Genomic DNA, 21172 nt, shown 5'->3' on the forward strand with positions numbered 1-21172 from the left:
TGGAACATGTTCCAGGAACACAACAGAAGGCAGACATACTGACCAAGGCTCTAGCAAGGATACGTTTTGGTGAAATGCGACTTCGGTTTACAAGACTTGGAAAAAGTTGAGTTCAAGCTTAAGGGGGGACAATGTTGAAATAAGCTTGAAGATAGCTTGAGATTGAAGCTATCCTAATCGTATTGAGATTGAGTTTACTAAAAGGATTAGGAAAGATAAATTGTGATATACCTAATGAGTTTAGGATATTTAGATAACTATATAAGTATATATGCAAAGATGTTGCATAACTTGTGAGAAAATAGAATTGTGATTGAGAGCTTAAAGTTTTGTAATAGTTTCCTTAAGAGAGAATAATAATAAGAAGTTGTTCTTATTGTGTGAGTTTGATAATCGATATTCTGAGACTAAGTGATTACAATATTTGGTGACAAAGATTCATCCCTCCGGCGATTTAGCAACAAGGTCAACAGTGATACAGTGATCTAAAAGCTATTGTGGTGGTGGAAGTCCAATCGAACAAGATCGTTGACGTTGGTTAGTCTCTGTACAACGTTTCAGATACCTTATCTTAGATATCGACTGGACACATGACATGTTAAGTTCAAAATATATTATGCATGACCATTGCGTATCCATGTAATATGTTTATTTTACATATGTTTGACCTGTATGCCCCGGCGTTGTAATGGACATGTCATGTCAATGCTCTTGTACTTGCTCTTGATGGGCTTTAATAAAATCAAATGTCCACAAGAATGAAATAAATTGTTGGATTTTTACAAACCAAAAAAGGAGCAAAATGTAATTGGTTACATATAAAACTACATGAAAATGTAATTTGTTTTCAAATAAAGTTTGCATGTAGTTATTCCATCTAAATCAAGAAAATTAGAAACCAAAAAGAGGAACGAAATGGCTGAATTTCTAAGTAAGAAAAGGTTAAAGAAATGAGCTAAAGCCGCCACCAAGTGGTACTCTCGGCAGAAACACTGTTGATGCCTTCAAGCATGGACAATAGCTGAAGCCAATAACCTGCAAAGAAAGAGAAACACACACACAGAAGAGAATCAATTCATTGTTTTCGTGGTTGCCAAATCCGAATATCAAAATGAGATAAGTCCACATACGGGAACGCTGAGTAGTAATCCGCAATGATTGACCAAGACAAGAAGGCTTCTTCTTGCAGCGGCAGGGATAGACTTTAACGACCTGAGAGCTTTATGTGAGGACGAAGTAGAATGGTTTCTGTTCAAAGATCTTGAAAGCTCAGCTAGATAGAGCCAGTCAGATTCAACCATGTGCCGAACCTCCATTGTAGTAGCTGTTCTCACCGGGCACTTACCGCAACGTGCTTCATCACATTGGTGGCTACTCAAGTCCCACCTGATGAGTAACCGGTTCATCAAGTAAAGATCTCTCCCTGGCAAAAGATGGACTTTATTAGAGGAAGATGCAATGTTGGTTCCATGATCTTCTGATTCATCCACCGTTTTGTCTTCTTTTTTAGTTATGAACCGATTGGTTTCATCTCTCTGCAGTAGACCGATGGTTGTGTAGGTCGATTCGCTTAAAAGATTGAGCTCTCTGGCTTTACTCAACACAGATTCAGATGCAGCATCCAAAAACTGGACATCAGACACTCTGTTCTGGTCTGAAAAAGTTTTTGCAGCTGATATGATTTGTCCAAAGTCATCAGATGTCGGTCTTTTCTGAGCTTCATTGAAGCAAATGTTCAAGATCTCTGTCTTTGACGGTAAAGAACTGTCAAGAAAACAAGAGACTATAACTTTGGTGCCCTTTGAACCAGGAGCTGGACTAAGGTAGCAACCAGCAGCTGTAAGAGATGTCTGAGTATCCATATGAAGCAAACGTTCTTTCAGTTAGTTACATCTCAAAGGTTTATTAGGAACAGAGCAACATGAAAGAGATGATTACCCTGCATGGAATGGCACGGATGTAGTTCAAAAGCAACTTCAAGGTGTTTCCTCTGATTGGTCTCTGCCTTTGAGAGATAAACTGGAGATTCAAAAGATGAGCAAAAGTCAAAGAAAATAATTAAAAAAAAAAGGCAATATAATTTACCAAAGGAAATGTAAACAACACCTGCAGGACCGCAGTGAGATACTTTGAGAGACAAATGTCTTTAACTTCTGTAGGGTTTAGTCTCTCTAGATCAAGAACAGCGTACCCTTTCTGCCAGTTCAAACATCAAAACACACATCACATTTACTCTTAACCAAGTCAGAAACTGCTTAACAAGGGCTTAAAGTGTGAAATGCTCTTACATCTGTCACTGATACAGTCTGATTTATTAAGTCTGTACAAACTTTATCTACAAAAGAACGTGTTCTCCGACATTCAGAAATAACTGCTTGCAGCTCTGACTTAAAAGTATCTTAAAAACAAACAAACAAAGAAGAACTTACATTAATCACACATCACCGTTCATACAATAAGTCTAGTTTGATGTTTGACAATAGACTTACCTGACTGTAGATTTCCTATTGAAGTTCGAATCCGATTCCGAACATACAACTGACTAAGATTAGTCGGATCTTCAACCCAATCTTGTCTACCCCATTGACATATCTGCTTGTGAACATCATAGAGTTAATGATAACAAAACAATAAAATATTTTTTCAGAGTTTCTAGAGTTTGGATTGAACCTTGTACATATCTTCTTTCCATAAATCAAGCAACGGACGAACTAAGAGAATAGATCTGTTCTTCATATGTTTTACATCTAACTCCAAATCCTGGGAGAAAATCTCAGACGCAAATGATGTACCCGCAAGTCCAAGAACGCCGCTACCACGAGATAACCTGAGAATGAATAACTCAGCCTGCATTCAACTTCAGACAAGATTCAGGAGAATATTCAAATATTGAACACTCTAAATTCTCAAAGCACCTTTAAGTCACCTGGTCATCTGCATGATGAGCTATAAGCAAGACCCCAATCTGTTGTCGAAAGCAAACATTCGATATCATTTGATACCTATAATAAAGAAGCAGAATCACATAAACAGCGAGTTTAACATATAATAAAAAGAAAAGAAGTAACCTCATATCACGAGCTGCTTCTTGCAAGTGACCTTGCTTTGGTCTACCATTAACCCAATCACAACGAGCAATCTCACATCTGATTCCTATTAAACATTCCCCAAAGTTAACAAAACGAAGACAGACTCAAAAATGTTAATACTTTCTTCTTACCCATGTCAGAAACTCTGAAGCAGACAAGTTCAGCTTCATCTCTACTCTCTTGTCGTAATCCATGATCCACAACAACAGCAACAAGTCCATCGATGAAACCATCTGTCTTGCTAACACCACTTAACCCTTCAGTTTTCCATTTTGCAGTTAGAACACAAAGCGCCATACTATCAGGCCCACCTGAAACTCCCAAAGCTGGAGTAGACACAATTGTTCAAAAACACTTTTTTGTAAAGAAGCATCGAACTTTCGATTCAATTAGTAGAAATACCAATTCGGTGATGAGGTTTGAGTCCAGCCATTGCCATTCTTCTGTTGAAAACCTCTTTGTACTTCTTTTCATTGACGGTGTTTGGAACAGAGGAGAGGTTACAGAACAGTCGTGAGAAGTTTTGGCGGCGGGGTTGAATTGGAAAGGAAGCGAAAAGGGTTTTAGGGGAGAAGGAAAGAGAAACTTTAGCGATTGAGATGGAGAGCAAAGTCGAAGACTTTCTTCCATTGCAGCAGCGTAAGGCTACACCTCGCGCCATTAACGAACCAGAGAATTTGGCACCGTGTCGCTTCGAATTATAGTACTTCACTTTTGAAATTTTGATTTTATGATTCGTAATTTCTAATTAGTAAACTAGTTTTTTCGCATTTTTTTTGTCAAAAAAAAATAACACATTAAAAAGAAATTCAAAAATATTATTTACTCTTATTATTTTATATTTGAATAGGTTTAATGATTAATAATATTATTTAAAAATAACGTGCATTGTTTTTATTTTTTAAGTTGAATTAGCCAAATAAATATAGTGAGAGAAAAAATTTACAAAATAACCATGTTGTTGTCGTGAGAATTTCCTTTGAAAATAGACCAAATAACATTGTCTTTTGGAGTGTGACAGTACAACAAGCACAATGTTATCGTGTGCGTGCTTTTATTAACACCAAAGATTTTTCTTCTGATTTTCATTGATAATATTAATCGAATGCAAGGTTAAAACACTGAAGCCGGTGGAACATAGAATTCCCCGGAAACTAAACCGAAAAAAGGAGATCAGAAATCTAAACAAACGGATGACACACGAACAACTAAACCATACACCAAATCCTAAAACCCTTCAACAAATCATCATTAGATAGAAAAGACAAAGACTTAACAATCTATGACTAGTCAGATTCTTGCTATGAAGTAAGCAAGAGAGCTCACAACGCAATAAACACAAGAAGAGCATGGACTTCATCTCAACCACATGTTCACAATGACAACACCTGAACCATGATGACCTCATGTGAACCACTTGTTCACGATGACAATCACCAAACCACTACACCTAAACCAACGCAAAACCCCGTGAAGAAACAACACCCAAGATAAGCCCCAACTCAACCACACCTTTATCTGGAGGCCTCCATGCCTCAACCTCGTTATATTACTTCACTAGACGAATCCATAGAGGAAAATCAGAGACTAAAAGCATACCAGGAAGAGCACTTATTCAAGGAGCGAAAGAGAAACCTCTTCGAAACTGAGAGATAGAGAGGTAACCTGAAACCATCTTCATCTCAAGGACCGTGATCTTCACCTGCTCACCACACATCACCACGATGCTACTACACATTGCTGAATCAAAGATCAATTAAGGCAAACTCTAAAATCCATGAGAGATTAACCAGACTCAACTCCTCTAAACCTGTCACATAACCACTTGAAACAGGCTCTAGACAGCCACACATCACACGAGAATCACTAAGGCTTGAAAATTTACCTTGATCTGAGACTCAGACAGAGACTGGATGTTGTAGGCACGGGTCGAGGGTCGAACGGACGGACGGACGGACGGACGGATGGCTATTCCGCGGTTCAGTCTTTGGCTCGGATGGATAGTACCGGCCGGGTCGTCTCTTGTTGGCGTTTGTACCTGATTCAAATATGAGCTTTGGTGAGTTTTCGGTAGAACTAAGAACTGGAACAGAGAAGCTAGTGGACAAATGTTAAACGGACAAGATATGATTTTTATGGGTTTTAAAGGAAAGGTGAATGAAATCTAAAAACAAGGATAGAGAGAAAGAGAAGAATAGCGGATGGAATCTGTTGCTGGACGTGTGTCTCTCTCAACAAGATCAACGGATGGTTTGAAGGATAGAAGTGGTTCCGGCTCTTGCTGGACGTGTGTCTCTCTCAAGATCGGACAAGGGATGGGATGGATCGAAGGACTCCACAAAGAACAATGGATCGGTTCTTTGATATGTCGGACGGCTGCTCTCAATAGTTTCTCACGACTGAAAGACTTAGGGTTTCTTTGCTTAAGCAAAACGATTTCATAAAAAGACTTGGCCGAAAATTTGGCTACTACAAGAGTTTAAATAGCTGTTCCTTAATGGACTCTAAAAGATAAAAAGGCCTAGACAAATGGCCATAGTCTTAACCGAAATAAATTAAAGAAAAGCAATAGACCGGTCGCGGCTTGAGATGTCCGGATCAGAACTCATAGTATGCTTGCATGTTGCCTCATTAAAACCTTTCGGAAAAACCCAGTGGGACAAAACCCGATAAGGAAAAAGAGTACAACACATACTACTCCTTCTGATGGACGGCTACATCTCTGAACCGGAAGCAAGTGGGTTGGATGGATTGAGGATGAAGGTGGAAATGATCAGGCCGGCTTCATTCTGGTCGATGGAGGAGAATTGGCTTGAATGGAAGGAGTCTGGAACCTCTAATGACTCGCTGGTGTCTTCAAGCTTTAAGTCGGCCAACTCCTGGATCAATAGTTGCTTGAATCCGGTTTGTTCCTGTGCAAGCAACTCCTGGACAGCTTTGGCAAATCCAGCTCTTATAACCCTTGAGCCGGACCTTGTGGTAGGACCTTTGCGGATGATGGGAACCTCAGTCGTGGGTACTACAACATCCCCTCCCTCTTGAACAGGTTCTGTCCTCAGAACATCTCCGTCATCTGCAATATAAGGAGACAAATCAGACACATTGAACGTTCGGGATACTTGGAACTCACCTGGCAGCTCTAGCCGGTAGGCATTGTCATTGATCCGGTCGAGCACTCGGAAAGGGCCGTCCCCTCGTGGGGATAATTTGCTCTTCCTCTCTTCCGGAAACCGTTCTGGCCTCATGTGGAGCCACACCCAGTCGCCTGGTTGGAAGATAACTTCTGTGCGTCCCTTGTTGAGCTTAATCCGGTTCCGTTCAGCCTTCTTCTCCAAAGTCTCCTTGACTTGCCGGTGCATGTTCTTCACAAACTCGGCCTTTTTGTCACCACTTTGGCTAACTTGCATGGCTGGGGGCAGTGCGGATAGGTCCATGGGCGTCTCTGGTCTAAAGCCATACACGATCTCAAAAGGGGAGAGGTTAGTAATAGAGTGCCTTGCATGGTTATAAGCAAACTCAATGAAAGGCAAACAACTCAACCAATTTCTAAGATTCTTACCCACCGTAGCCCTCAACAACTGAGAGAGTGTACGGTTTACTACCTCGGTCTGACCATCAGTCTGTGGGTGGCAAGTGGTCGAGAAGAGGAGCTTGGTTCCAAGCTTCTTCCACAATGTTCTCCAGAAGTGGCTGAGGAATTTTGTGTCTCGGTCGGACACAATGGTACGTGGCACTCCATGTAAGCGCACTACTTCCTTGAAGAAGAGATCAGCGGTTTGGCTTGCATCATTGGTCTTAGAACACGGAATGAAATGTGCCATCTTGGAGAACCTGTCCACTACAACAAAAATGGAATCCTTGTGTTCTATCTTGGGCAAGCCCAGCACAAAGTCCATAGACAGATCAACCCATGGTGCAATAGGGATAGGTAAAGGCATGTGTAAACCATAAGGATGCGACCTGGATTTGGTTTTGAGACAGACAGTGCACTTGGAACATAGGCTCTCGACGTAACGCCTCATCCTGGGCCAATAGAAGTGATCGGAGAGGACGCTCAGGGTTTTGTCTCGGCCGAAATGCCCCATCAACCCGCCCCCATGAGCTTCTCGTGTCAGTAAGTCTCGCATGGAACCATGAGGAATGCACAGGCGCTTCTCCTTGAAGAGGAACCCGTCCTGCTGATAGAATGGACCCATGGCTCCCTTAGCCGTGTTACTGTAAAGCTCAGAAAAATCAGGGTCAGTTTCATAAGACATTTTAAGTTGTTCAAAACCCATGATCTTGGCCTCCATGGTGGTAATGAGCGTGTGGCGTCGGGATAGAGCGTCGGCCACTACGTTGTCCTTCCCCTTCTTGTACTTGATCACATAAGGAAAAGTCTCCACGAACTCCAGCCACCTAGCATGCCTCCTCTTGAGTGTGGTCTGGCCCCTCATGTGTTTAAGAGTCTCGTGATCTGTATGAATAATAAACTCTTTAGACAGAAGATAATGTTGCCAAGTCTCAAGTGACCTTACTAGAGCATATAGCTCTTTATCATAGGTGGGGTAATTGAGGACGGCTCCACTCAATTTCTCACTAAAGAAAGCCACTGGCCGGCCTCCTTGGGTCAGTACGGCTCCAATCCCTGTCCCTGAGGCATCACACTCAATCTCAAAAGGTTTATCAAAATCAGGAAGAGTTAGGACCGGTGCATGCGTCAAACTATATTTAAGCCTGTTGAAAGACTCCTCTTGGGCAGGTCCCCAAGTAAAGGATACATTCTTCTTGATCACGGAGGTCATTGGGGCGGCAATGGTACTGAAATCCTTCACAAACCGTCGATAGAAACTGGCCAGGCCATGGAAGCTGCGGACATGTCCGATCGTGGTCGGGGTTGGCCAGTCTTGTATCGCCTTGATCTTCTCCTCATCAACCTTCAGTCCCTGTGAACTCACAACAAAGCCTAAAAATACCAACTGATCAGTGCAGAAAACACATTTCTTAAGGTTAGCATAAAGGCCTTCTTGCCTCAAGGCTTTCAAAACCTGTTCTAGATGTCCAATGTGTTCAGTTAAGGACCTGCTGTAAATCAGGATGTCATCAAAGTACACAACCACGAATTTACCAATGTAAGGTCGGAGGACCTCGTTCATGAGCCTCATGAATGTGCTAGGGGCGTTGGTAAGGCCGAATGGCATCACCAGCCACTCGTACAGTCCTTGCTTGGTCTTGAAGGCGGTTTTCCACTCATCTCCTTCCTTCATGCGGACTTGATGGTATCCACTCCTGAGATCAATCTTAGAAAACACAACAGACCCACTCAGTTCATCCAACATATCATCTAATCTAGGTATAGGGTACCGATATTTGATGGTTATGTTGTTGATGGCTCGGCAGTCCACACACATGCGCCACGTCCCATCCTTCTTAGGCACTAGTAGAACCGGGACCGCACAGGGACTAAGGCTCTCGCGGATGTAGCCTTTGTCCATGAGGTCTTGGACCTGCCGCTCCAACTCCTTAGCTTCCTCAGGGTTGACGCGGTAAGCGGCTCGGTTTGGTAGAGGCGCGCCGGGTACAAGGTCGATCTGATGTTCTATGCCACGGACAGGGGGTAAACCGGCTGGAATCTCATCAGGAAAGACATCCTTGTAGCGTCCCATGAGGTCTTGTACTACATCCGGCACTTCAGGAGCCTCAAAACCTGCAAAACAACCTTCCTTAAAGATCATTAGTAGCACCTGTGTCTCACGTTGCAATGATTTAAGCACTTGTCCGGAAGTCATGTAAAGGTTAGCGTTACTTACCTGGCCGGACTGTGTCATTGCCTTCTGCATATCATGAACTTCTTGGGGGCTGAGAGGTGCTAGGCTGTGCTTTTTGTTGTTGTGGACGAAGCTATAAATGTTGGTGCGTCCATGGTGAAGGGTCTCCTTGTCAAACTGCCACGGTCTTCCTAGAAGTATATGTCCGGCTTGCATGGGTACAACATCACACTTGACCTGATCATGGTACTTGCCAATACTGAAGGACACGACAACTTGTTCGGCAATCTTGAGCTCAGTCTCATCATTGAGCCATTTGAGACGGTATGGCCGAGGATGGGCGGTTTTGACCAACCCTAGCTTATCAACAAGGTACTTGCTAGCCACGTTAGTACAAGATCCGCCATCTATGATCAAACTACATACCTTGTGATCAACACTACATCTGGTGTGGAAGATGTTCTCCCGCTGGATGGTCTCTGGATCAAAGAGGGTGCTAAGAGCTCTCCGGGTCACTAGCAGCTCACCTGTCTCCGGGTAATCGGTTACCTCCTCGTCAGAGATCACTGCCGCGGCCTCTGCCTCGTCTTGGGATTCATACTCGCCATCCCCCTTTAGGACCATCACTCGCTTGTTTGGACAATCCCGAGCGTAGTGGCCTTTGCCCTGACACTTATAACAAATGATGTCACGAGTGCGCAAAGTTTGGGCTTGAGTCTTACCCTGCTCCGGCTTAGATGCATTAGACGATTCAGCCTGGTTTGTCTTGAATCGGCTCTCAATCTCAATCGTCTTGCCCTTGTCGCCTTGTTTTGATCCCGGTTGAGTCCAAGCAGGCTTGCTGCGGCTGGTACTGGCCGTCTTGCGCTTGATGTGCTGCTCGGCTTGCGTAGCAAAGTGCAATAGATCGTTGAAATCTTCATAGTGTTGTCTCTCCACCTTGCGGGCAATGCGGTCTTGCAACCCTTCCAGGAATTGGGACATCATTGTCTCCTCGGGCTCGTCGGTCTCCAGCTTATTCCTAAGTGCCTCGAACTCCTCAAAGTACTCCTCCACAGTCTTAGTTCCCTGCGTAAGTTTACGAAAACGTTTTAGCACATCACGCTGGTAGTAAGATGGAATGTACCTCGCGCGAAGCTTGGTCCGCATCTCGGTCCAATTACGCGCTCTCCACACTGGCCCGGACTTAGCAACGTCTCGATCCCACCACGACAGAGCATTGTCCGTCAGCTGGGCTGCTGCTAGGGCAACCTTCTTGGCTTCACTATATTGGTAATAGTCGAAGATGTACTCCATGCGCTTCTCCCACACGATGTAGGCATCCGGATCAACCTTGCCAGCAAACGTTGGGGGATGAAGCTTAAGCGCCTTGCCTCCCAACCAGGGCTCTTCATCCTCTCGGTCTCGACCTCCCCTATGGTCGCGGCGTCCTCCTACTTGGGCCCGGGGTCCTCGCGCGTTCCTCCTACCTCCCCGGTTTGGCCTCTCCTCGTCCTGACTGTGCGTATCATCGGTACTGTCCGCGTCCGAGTCAGTGTCATGCGGATCCGGCTGACGCCTTCCTGGTGGTCGAGGTCCGTTGGGCCTGCCTCCCTGCCGTAGCTGAGCAAGCTCGGCGGTGATAGTCCTAAGGCTCGCCCTCAGTTCTTCATTGTCAGCTAAGAGCTGAGCGTTTATGGCCGCTTGGTCTTGACCTACGTCTCCCATAGTTCTCTGCAAAGAAACTTCAAAGAAAGATTAAAAGGCAAGGGGGGGGGGGGGGGGGTTAAATAGTGGCTTGGGTCGGATACTTTGAGTATCGACCAAGGCTAAGAATAAATGCAAAAATTTATGGTAAAAAAAATCGAATCAAATTGAATAAGGAAAGAGGAATATTTTTTTTTGAATTTTCGAAAACTTGGAAAGAAAGTAAAACTTCTTAATTTTTTTTTTTTTTTTTTTAAAATGCAAAATCGAAAACTTGGAAAACAATCCGAAAACTTAAAAAAAAAGGAAAGTAAATATATATATATATATTTTTTTTTGTTTTGGAATTGTGACGGCTAGGGTTCAGAAAGAACTGAGTTTCGCAGGAAACTTCAGCTCTGATACCAAAATGTTGTAGGCACGGGTCGAGGGTCGAACGGACGGACGGACGGACGGACGGACGGATGGCTATTCCGCGGTTCAGTCTTTGGCTCGGATGGATAGTACCGGCCGGGTCGTCTCTTGTTGGCGTTTGTACCTGATTCAAATATGAGCTTTGGTGAGTTTTCGGTAGAACTAAGAACTGGAACAGAGAAGCTAGTGGACAAATGTTAAACGGACAAGATATGATTTTTATGGGTTTTAAAGGAAAGGTGAATGAAATCTAAAAACAAGGATAGAGAGAAAGAGAAGAATAGCGGATGGAATCTGTTGCTGGACGTGTGTCTCTCTCAACAAGATCAACGGATGGTTTGAAGGATAGAAGTGGTTCCGGCTCTTGCTGGACGTGTGTCTCTCTCAAGATCGTACAAGGGATGGGATGGATCGAAGGACTCCACAAAGAACAATGGATCGGTTCTTTGATATGTCGGACGGCTGCTCTCAATAGTTTCTCACGACTGAAAGACTTAGGGTTTCTTTGCTTAAGCAAAACGATTTCATAAAAAGACTTGGCCGAAAATTTGGCTACTACAAGAGTTTAAATAGCTGTTCCTTAATGGACTCTAAAAGATAAAAAGGCCTAGACAAATGGCCATAGTCTTAACCGAAATAAATTAAAGAAAAGCAATAGACCGGTCGCGGCTTGAGATGTCCGGATCAGAACTCATAGTATGCTTGCATGTTGCCTCATTAAAACCTTTCGGAAAAACCCAGTGGGACAAAACCCGATAAGGAAAAAGAGTACAACACATACTACTCCTTCTGATGGACGGCTACATCTCTGAACCGGAAGCAAGTGGGTTGGATGGATTGAGGATGAAGGTGGAAATGATCAGGCCGGCTTCATTCTGGTCGATGGAGGAGAATTGGCTTGAATGGAAGGAGTCTGGAACCTCTAATGACTCGCTGGTGTCTTCAAGCTTTAAGTCGGCCAACTCCTGGATCAATAGTTGCTTGAATCCGGTTTGTTCCTGTGCAAGCAACTCCTGGACAGCTTTGGCAAATCCAGCTCTTATAACCCTTGAGCCGGACCTTGTGGTAGGACCTTTGCGGATGATGGGAACCTCAGTCGTGGGTACTACAACACTGGACAAGGGTGTAATCTTATATACATTATTTATTAAATAAATAATGTAGAACAACCGAGTCATAGTCATTGCATACTGAGAAATATAATATATATGTTTTACCTTTTTATTCTATAATTCTATAATAGAATGAAACATAAAAATAATAGATTATTCATCTTTTAATTTTTTTTAGTAACTAACAACAGTAAAAGAGAAAATGGTAACTAATGGTGGCGGAGAAAATGTTGTTATTAATATATGAAATAGATGTGAAGAATAGACAGTGGAAAAAGGAAATAAACCTTCACAGAAGCAGAAGAGGAGAAGAGAATGGAAAAAAGTGAAACGATGACATGTGGTGACAGTGGTGGAGGAAAAGAAAATGTCGTCGATGACAACAAACATAGTACATATTGTATTACACACAAAAAATGAATTGTTCATCTACTCTGATCATTTTTAGAAAGAAAAATTATTTTTGTATTGTTTAGTGTAGAATGAAATGTATATGGTTTGATGTTTGTCGTCAAGAATGATACAACAAGACCTCATACCATTTTCAGGTTCCGGAGAAACAAATCATCTACATGTAAGACATCATCTAAAAAAACACATTAACCTATCATATTCATATAATTTTGAAACATTCAGAAAATCATTTTCAGGTTCCGGAGAAACAAATTATCTACATGTAAGGCACTTTTTGACTTTCATTTACACTCGAAGCCATTTCCTACATGTAAGACACTTTGACGTGGACTAGCTATAGAATGTGGACAATTGTGCCCTTAATAGAAATGAACGGGAATTGGTTGTGTTTCAATCGGTTGTGTTTCAATCGAGTTTCGTTGGAAGCATTAATTAATTTGGGTTTGTAGATAATAGTGTCTTATTCTTGACCTTTAAATTTAGCATCTCTTTGTTTAATCTGAAAACTGAGACTAAAAGTTTATTAGTGGATGAGATTGAAAAATACTTGAATTTATTACTTGTGTTCGGTGTAGGGGAGTATGTGGATGTATACAATGGATGGATTGTAACTTGGGGATGTGGATGCTACCGTGTACACATATCCAAAAAATGTTAATTCAGGATTGTGGATATAGAAACTAAACTGGTGTCCACATAAAGATTACATAACCGTTATGTTAATGTATTATATAGCATGTAGATTGAGTGGATGAGGAGATGCAGGCGCAGTGTGATTGTCCATAAGGAAGGTGTGGACAACATCTATGTGGATAGGTCTGTGCGAATAAGTATGTGAGGACATATATCCATTTTTCAGGTCCAGAAAAAAAAAAATCATCTATGATGAAACCATAAACAACCCAACCATCTTCGATACTTCCATCCATGATGCATATGTGCACAAAGCTCTCATCCACGATGCTTCCATCCACAATAAATCCATCCACGCTGAACTTATGTGATGCTGAACTAGGAAGATGGTGATCCTCATGGTCGTCCCCTAAATAAAAACATAATTAGATGAGTGAAGATATATCAAGAACATATTACTCCAACCAAAAATCAAAATGAAAAAAATTATATCTAGACACTTTGTAACATCAAAAGACACTTCATGCTTGTCACACAATTTCAGTGTGTTATTTGTCAAATATACCCTCTAACTACATCTATCTCTCTTTACTCCATTGAACTAAATATTGTTTTGTTTTTATTTATTTTTAAAAATAAAAAATGTAAAGCACAAACATCATTTTCCCAATTATTCAATCTCTGAAACATCATCATCTCTCTTTCTCAATTTGTAAAGCACCAATTGACCTGAGAACCCCCACAAGAGAACTCAATTCATTTTGATCTAATAGGTGGTATATGTTTTGCGGTCGTTACGGAGAAAGCGATTGTGGAAGACGTGAAGGTGGATACCACATTGGAGATGGTTGCGGTGAAGGTGGAGGTGGTTGCGTAGAGGTGGTGGTTATGGGGAAGACGGTGGTGGAAAACGTGAAAGTGTATACTGTGGAGGTGGTGGTGGTGGTGGTGGTGGAGGAGTAGAAGGTGGCAACCGGTGTGGTGGTGGTGGAAGAGGAGGAGGAGGTGGCAGTTGCGGTGGAGTTGGTGGTGCATACCGCAGCAGAGGAGGTTGTGGTTATGGAGAAGGTGGTGGTTATGGGGAAGGCGGTGGTGGAAGACGTGAAATTGGATACCATGGAGGTGGTTGCGGTGGAGGTCGTGGTAGAGGTAGTGGTGGACACTGTAGTAGAGGAGGTGGTGGTTATGGAGAAGGTGGTGGTGGAAGACGTGAGTGTGGATACAAGAGGTAGATACAAAGTGACAGTGGAGGTAGTTACTCGAGAGGAGGAGGTAGTGACATATAATCTAAAACTATAAAAAAAATTTATTTTTAAAATTTTTTAATTTTTTTTTATTTTTTTAAATTTTTATTTTTTTTTAATTTTTTTATATATCTAGGATATTAGTGTCATTTTACTTATTAAATGAAATATTTTAGTTATTTTCCTCCTTGTGGTCTATTTTTATGACCAAAACTTGAAAATTGTCTATTTATGAGAATTGTCATTTTCTAATTTTGTATTATCTAATCTTTCTTGCATTAACCATCATCACATAAGTCTAATAATCTATTTTATTGGTCACTAAAATGCAAGATGAATAAAGAAATACATAAAATAATACATAAATTTTCATTATTTTATTATTTTTAACTATTTTATAATATTTTATTTACAAATTATATTTTTATTTTCTTATTAAAAATTATAAAATAACCAAACTAAAATGAAGAAACTAGAACAGACACATAATCTAAACGTAAAACCTTTACGACCACAAAAAGAAACTGGAACTGCCATAATAACGCTAACACAATACATGTCCGGAACTGAAAGGAGATCAAGAACGAAAACTAACTTACTTCACCTTACCATAGAGTATCTTGGCCAGAACAAGCAAAGGTTAGAGAATGTTAGAAAGATAAAATCTAAGATAAAGCAATCTCCGAACACAAAGGAACGCGATCAAACACTAATGCAAAGAACCAAAAAAACAGGCTAGAAGAAGAATAATCACCGGAAGGTTAAAGTCACCACGAAGCAAAAAGGCACATACCTAAATCAGCAAAAGCACAACCACCAACCAAAAGGTAAGAACCAGCTCATAAACTAAACAAGCAGTGTCTCTACCAACAAAGAACCACAAAGCTCTAGATATAGGGACCAAAACTCTAAGAGACTAACTTCACACACTTAAACCAAGGGAAGGAAGAGAACAAGATAAACAAACTGAGAGAAAGAGAATGGAAGGTAAGCACCGAGAAACCATAGCCTAAGCTTAACACCAGAAACAACCATCTAAGCCAACAGAGCATACACATAGGAAATCACTATCCAAACCTGGATTGGCAAACATAGCAAAAGGGAGAGCCACCAGAGATGCTAGCAGTGATGAAAGCTGCAACGAGATAAGAGAATAGAGAAGGAAAGGGAGACGAAACAAAATCAGCCAACCATGGAACCGCCCTCAAGCTATGAAAGAGATCATAGATGTCAGATCACCAAAAACCAGATATTGAAAACCAAGACGAGCAGGGACTACTGACGGCAAACCTACGACGGGGAAGACAACATCAAAGATGACTAAAATTTATCCCAACCCAAGGGGATGCAGCTCCTAACATAAGCCAAAATCTAAGGAAGAAGAGGAGTGCCAATTTTGACCGGAGCAGCCTACAACGCGTGAGAAACAACCGCACAAATGGGAACTCATCAACCCGATTTACAAAAAATATCAGATAATCTCACATGAGAAGAAGGCGAGGAAGAACAAGAGTACTAAGGTGAGTTTTTTGGTGATGGTGAGAAGCACCGCATACCAGAAAGATAAACGAAATACATAGATGGTGACGGCTCGCGGTCAAATATAGGAAAAGGGCACAAAACATCTTAAAAGAATAATGTTCCAAAATGTATATAAAAAGAATATAATTTTGAAGTCGAAACCGTTAATCTTAGAATCAACAAATTCATAAAAACAAGTTATTGAAATTCAATATCATAAGAGACTCACTTCACCACTAACAATTAATATTATGTACACAACAACACATTATTGAAAAAACAAACACATAATATATTAACCTATCACCTACTACTACATAAAACAACAAAAACACTAAATAATTCTCTTAAAAAATAAAGAAAATCACATAATTAGATTATCCAAAATATCGTACTTAATAACAATGAAATAATATTATGTGCGAAGCGCGGACACGCCCCCTAGTACATATATATAAAGTTTTGCATATGTTTATTTATATGATAACCGTTTTATAATTTCTACAATAATTAATCAGTTTGTAAGTTTTGATTAATATTGATTTTAAAATTAAAAAAAAAACTTTTTAATCTAAAATATAACACTAATATTTACCAATCAGCTCCATTTAAAAATCCATAGCCAAAAAAGCCAAAAAAACTTGTGTTGTTGAAGTTTCATATATCATATATGGAATAGAAAGGAAAAATGCAACAGAGATGTGAATGTATTGCATAAAGTATCTTATTTAGAGAAAGATTTCGAGAGTGAGAAAGTAAGAGAGTGGAACCCCTGTGTGAGATGGTAAGAGGTGTGCTATCACCATTAACATCACCTGCTTCATGATAAGGTTGATGGAGCGAGAGATTGATTATTGAGATCAGGTGATGTGATGCGTTGATTTGCTGTCTGAGCAGCCAGTTGTTAGGAGTGTTTGGTGAGAAAATCATCGCATTATCCCTTGGTTGCCAAGGCATCGTTGTTGTAGAGACAGAAATGAGAAAAAGTATTGGGATTTACATCGTCGGAGAAAATGTGCATAAAGAGGTTTGCAAAGAAAATGCATCGTACGCTCGGTCACATCTTCTCAGCTATGTTCCAAGTTTAATTCACATTCAGCTTCTCTGAGAAATTAATCGATTTAATTACTTAATAGAATTGTAAGAAATCACACATTCCGTATGTAAGCCCTTTGAATAAAAGGCAGAAAGAACCATCCAAAACAAAAGAAAGTAGTGCTATATTCTGGTTTCTGATACAGTGTACTCACTTTTGTTAATTATTCTAGAAAATATGATAATCATCCAGAGAGGCAATTCCAAAATGAAACTAGGATGCCTTGGAAATATGGTTTAGGTGTGTAAGTGGTATTTGTTGGGTGCTGAGAGCTTCGAGAGATGAAGTGAAGTAGTTGGGTGCTAAGTAAGACTTATCCTAGATGCCTCTCACCGTCTCACGCTTGGAAGCAAAAAGCTTAGGAAGTTTTGAAGATGAGATAGTTTTTGACAACTTAGGTTTTTATAAATGTGATATTTGAGTTTGACGCAAGAGGTTTTTTTTTTCAAGTTATTCACACACCTGAAGATTGGCCAAGACTTACCGGTTAGAGGTACAAAGAACATATTATTGGAACTTAACCGAACTAGGCCAAAGACTCAACAACCAGTTCATCACACGATCAAATCAACATTTCAGCCTTAAACCCATAAGAAATCAAAGAATAGTAGTATTCAAAACAGCGTCCTCAATCTTAGTATCAACACCACAACTTCTAAAGAAGCAACCAAATAAAAAACAATTCAAAACGTATTATAACCTTATATCGTAGTGGTTTTAATTAGAGCAAGGCAATTTCCTCAAATCTTTACAGTTAAAAAAAAATAATGAAAAAAAAACCCTTCAATTTCTCTCCCATCTGGTTTACAGAGAAGGTCCACTATAACCCTGACCGGTTCTCTTAATCTTCCCCATCTCCATCTCGCGTGTGGTTTGGCCCTCGCTGCTTGAACCAGACGGGTACAGTCCATAGTCACTGGTCGGATTACTGTACTCACCCGTGGCGTTGTACTCTTGAGTTCCAAGTGCCATTTTCCTAAACTTCTTCATGTCTTCATTGTACTGGCTCGAGTCATAATCAGTGCTTCCTCCATATGAGCTGTATACATTGCTTTGACCTGGTCTCATCCCTTCGTTAAGATCTGACAGTGATACATTTCCTTCTAACGCACGCACAATCTGCTCGTTGTTAACACAAACCATTCACTCCATTAGGTATTGTAAGGGATATATACTTAAGAATAAGTGTGCAGCTAAGAAAATATGGCCAATAAATCGGACAAGACAGGTAAGAGAAAAGGATGGTTGGTGTCAAAGTAAAGATTACCTGGCTCATGCGAGGTCTGCGGCGAGCTGAATGGCGAACACAAGCCGCAGCACAAGCAACCATGCGAGCCATCTCCTCTCTGTCATACCCATTATTCATCTTCGCATCAGCTAAACCCTCAAAGTCTCCTTGCTCAGATGCTCTGTTAAGCAACGGTCGTGCCTGTTTCCACCATTCACACATTCATTCAACACTCAAAAGTGTAAACAAATCATCTGAACTTTAGATTATTTATTACAAGTCAAAGTAAGTAAGTACCCAGTCAACTAAGCTGTCATCTACATAGACATTGTTTGCATCAACGGGACGACGTCCGGTAATGAGCTCCAAAAGCACAACGCCAAATGAGAAAACGTCAGACTTCTCAGTGAGCTTTCCGCTTGCAGCGTATTCCGGAGCCAAATACCCAAAGGTTCCCATCACACGTGTCGATACATGCGTGTTTGTATCAGAAGCGATCTTGGCAAGACCAAAATCAGCAACCTGAAACATATACAAGAGCTTCATTAACCAAACATACAAAAACCACTTCTCCAACATATAACAGAAAAAGATTGATAATTACCTTAGCTTCAAACTTAAAATCTATCAATATGTTTGAAGCCTTGATATCACGGTGAATGATTTTAGGATTGCCTACAAACACAAATGCGCCTCATAAGCAAACCACATACTGTATTATACCAAACATTAAATTTCAGATTTTTAGACTTACAATCTTCATGAAGATACGAAAGTCCTTTAGCAGATCCAAGAGCAATCTTCAATCTGGTGCTCCATTCCATTGTAGGCCGTCCCTCACCTATTAAAAAAAAATCATATTTACTAATTGGCATAACAAATCAATGTAATTAAAACAAGAAAGAGTTTAGTATTTATCTAACCATGGAGGTGAAACTCGAGATTGTTGTTAGGAACAAACTCATAGACAAGCAACCTTTTCGCACCGGCGATGCAATAACCAACAAGAGACACCAAATGCCTGTGGTGAACTCTGCTGATGATCTCAACCTCCGCCTGAAACTCCCTCTCTCCCAGACCACTCCCTACTTTCAGCTGCTTCACAGCAACTTCTTTCCCACTAGGCAACACACCTTTGTGCACGTAACCAAACCCGCCTTGTCCTAACAGATTAGCCTCAGAGAAGCCATTGGTGGCTCTAGCTAGCTCCTCGTAGGTGAAAGTGCTTTTGGAGAAGCCTAACACAAGCCCTGGAGACGGTGGAGGAAGAACTGGACGGTCCGAGTAGTCGGAGCCGCCGCTGCTGCTCATGAAAGGCGGTGGGGGAGGTGGAGGAGGTTGACGAGGTGGAGATGGAGCCTTAGGTGGTGGTGGTAGTGACGTCACGACATGATCTGACGGTGGTGTTGCGTTTTGTTGCCGCCATTGTTGATGTTGTTGTCCACCGTAAGGTCCTCCGGCTGAGAAACACAAAGAAGATTCCAAATCTCAAAATCGGATTATTGAAAAGATTAAAACTTTTAAAGAAATTAAAATCATTTGGCACAAAAAGATTGAATCTTTCTTAATACCTTTGGGACCAGGAGGTGGAGGAGGAAGATAGTAAGCATCTTCTTCGTCTCTCCGTCGTTTCTTCTTGCAGAGGAGACAAATCAGAGTCACTATCACAAGCAGGGCGACTCCTCCGATGGCGATTCCGACCACCACTCCTGTTGATAAACCGTCGGAAGAAGGAGAGGGCGGCGAGGGAGAAGATGGAGTTCGGGGAGATCCACCTCCGGGTGAAGGATTGGACGGTGGTCCTGGGACTGAAGGTGGAGGGTTTCGAGTAGGAGTAACAGGTGCGGGAGGAGATCCGGGCGTAGTTGGAGCGGGTGGAGACGGCTGAGGAAGAGGAGGTGAAGATCCCGGCGTAGATGGAGTTGGTGGAGATGGAGATGGAGGAGGAGCAGAAGGTGTAGAGGGAGAAGAAGGAGGAGGAGTGGATGGCGGCGGAGGAGAAGAAGGTGTGGTGGGAGGAGGAGCGGAAGCTGGAGGAGGAGTGGTGATTGTGGAGTTTGATGGTGGAGATGGAGGCGAACCAGTCCCCGGAGACGGCGCCGAGGACATGTTTGCTTCTTTGGATCTAAATCGAAAAGGCAAGTGAAGAGAGAATGTTAAAAGGAAGCAGGAGGAGAGAGGAGAGAGGAGACACGGAGACTAGAGAGTTAATTGAGTTTATGTTTTTTAATCCTTTTTCTATTTCTACGGGAATGATTTTTCGGACAATGGAGCTGTTATCGGGTCCCACACGATTCATCCGCGTTCTCTTATTTCTTTCTATGTTAGTAGTATAATTTTATAAACGCGTATCTTCTTTTTAACACATTTTTACAACATTTTAAATTTGGAAACAAATAATTATCTGGTGTGGTTATTTCATGGGAAAATACGATTAATATATACTTTATTAATTTTGAAGTTATAAAAAATTTCTAACTTCACTGATTGGAAATTGTTAAGATGAAAAAAATGATAGAAAATAAAATGTGATGAGATATTTTCTCCGATAACACTCAGTCACTAATAAATATTTAATCACTCGGTCACTAATAAATATTTTTCTTAACTGTGTTCCCTTTTCTCTAATTAAAAGTTCCTAGATTAAGGAATTGAACACAATTCAAGTACACTTTCAATATTTTTGTGGAACAGGAAACTGTGGTATGACAATTGATCTTTGCCAAAATGCGATGTGGACTAAACTATGCATTTAATAAGACTTTTTAGGGCCAGAAACAAGGAATGTTGGATCCTCCACCATTTTCTTTTGATTTGGCTATCGATCTTCTACTATATTAATGGATGAAAATTGAAAAGAATCAAAAACAAGAAAAAAATAGAACATGACAGCAGGAGGTGGAAAATTAGTGTGAAATCGTAACTATGTTTGGAAGAAATATGTGTGAATTAAAGGATACTAGATTTTTGTATGATCTTACAAAGCGT

The 21172-nt window shown here is 41.1% G+C and overlaps 3 protein-coding genes across 4 annotated transcripts; 1 reads left to right on the top strand and 2 right to left on the bottom strand.

The window, feature by feature from the left end:
- Positions 1 to 793: 793 nt before the first annotated feature.
- LOC106345951 lies at positions 794 to 3834 on the bottom strand. Of its 2 annotated transcripts, XM_013785179.3 has the most exons (11): positions 3492 to 3834; positions 3221 to 3415; positions 3069 to 3153; positions 2927 to 3002; positions 2671 to 2847; positions 2490 to 2592; positions 2289 to 2398; positions 2107 to 2196; positions 1939 to 2019; positions 1131 to 1850; positions 794 to 1035 (listed from the first exon to the last, which is right to left on the bottom strand). In XM_013785179.3, exons 1-11 carry the CDS (start codon positions 3748 to 3750, stop codon positions 943 to 945), a joined length of 1989 nt encoding a protein of 662 aa, XP_013640633.1. In that variant the 5' UTR covers positions 3751 to 3834; the 3' UTR covers positions 794 to 942. The 2 variants fall into 2 exon arrangements, with proteins under 2 accessions (XP_013640633.1, XP_022576207.1); XM_022720486.2 differs by lacking the exons at positions 3069 to 3153; positions 3221 to 3415; positions 3492 to 3834 and having other exon boundaries at positions 2671 to 2857.
- A 7389-nt stretch (positions 3835 to 11223) lies between these two features.
- LOC106349629 (ctenidin-3-like) lies at positions 11224 to 14327 on the top strand. The gene is made up of 4 exons (XM_048735476.1): positions 11224 to 11377; positions 13038 to 13096; positions 13205 to 13278; positions 13955 to 14327. Exons 1-4 carry the CDS (start codon positions 11224 to 11226, stop codon positions 14325 to 14327), a joined length of 660 nt encoding a protein of 219 aa, XP_048591433.1.
- Positions 14328 to 17628: 3301 nt separating this feature from the next.
- LOC106345950 (proline-rich receptor-like protein kinase PERK1) lies at positions 17629 to 20412 on the bottom strand. Its single transcript, XM_013785178.3, has 7 exons — positions 19756 to 20412; positions 19108 to 19644; positions 18939 to 19025; positions 18789 to 18859; positions 18482 to 18706; positions 18224 to 18385; positions 17629 to 18075 (listed from the first exon to the last, which is right to left on the bottom strand). The coding sequence occupies exons 1-7, from the start codon at positions 20291 to 20293 to the stop codon at positions 17761 to 17763; spliced, it is 1935 nt and encodes a 644-aa protein (XP_013640632.2). The 5' UTR covers positions 20294 to 20412; the 3' UTR covers positions 17629 to 17760.
- Positions 20413 to 21172: the final 760 nt, after the last annotated feature.

Source organism: Brassica napus, chromosome A7 (assembly GCF_020379485.1).
Source record: "Brassica napus cultivar Da-Ae chromosome A7, Da-Ae, whole genome shotgun sequence".
NCBI classification, from domain to species: Eukaryota; Viridiplantae; Streptophyta; class Magnoliopsida; order Brassicales; family Brassicaceae; genus Brassica; species Brassica napus.

Bases quoted from the DNA above. Each gene is read 5' to 3' on its own strand.
- LOC106345951 (XM_013785179.3), bottom strand. From the start codon at position 3,750: ATGGCGCGAGGTGTAGCCTTACGCTGCTGCAATGGAAGAAAGTCTTCG. The intron at 1,851-1,938 runs GTAATCATCTCT...ATGGATACTCAG, and splicing joins TCCGTGCCATTCCATGCAGG to ACATCTCTTACAGCTGCTGG. The intron at 1,036-1,130 runs GTATGTGGACTT...CTTTCTTTGCAG, and splicing joins GATTACTACTCAGCGTTCCC to GTTATTGGCTTCAGCTATTG.
- LOC106349629 (XM_048735476.1), top strand. From the start codon at position 11,224: ATGGAATCTGTTGCTGGACGTGTGTCTCTCTCAACAAGATCAACGGAT. The intron at 13,097-13,204 runs GTACACATATCC...TATAGCATGTAG, and splicing joins GGGGATGTGGATGCTACCGT to ATTGAGTGGATGAGGAGATG. The intron at 13,279-13,954 runs GTCTGTGCGAAT...GTTGCGGTGAAG, and splicing joins GACAACATCTATGTGGATAG to GTGGAGGTGGTTGCGTAGAG.
- LOC106345950 (XM_013785178.3), bottom strand. From the start codon at position 20,293: ATGTCCTCGGCGCCGTCTCCGGGGACTGGTTCGCCTCCATCTCCACCA. The intron at 19,026-19,107 runs GTTAGATAAATA...TTTTTTTAATAG, and splicing joins TCTCGAGTTTCACCTCCATG to GTGAGGGACGGCCTACAATG. The intron at 18,076-18,223 runs GTAATCTTTACT...AACAACGAGCAG, and splicing joins GCAGACCTCGCATGAGCCAG to ATTGTGCGTGCGTTAGAAGG.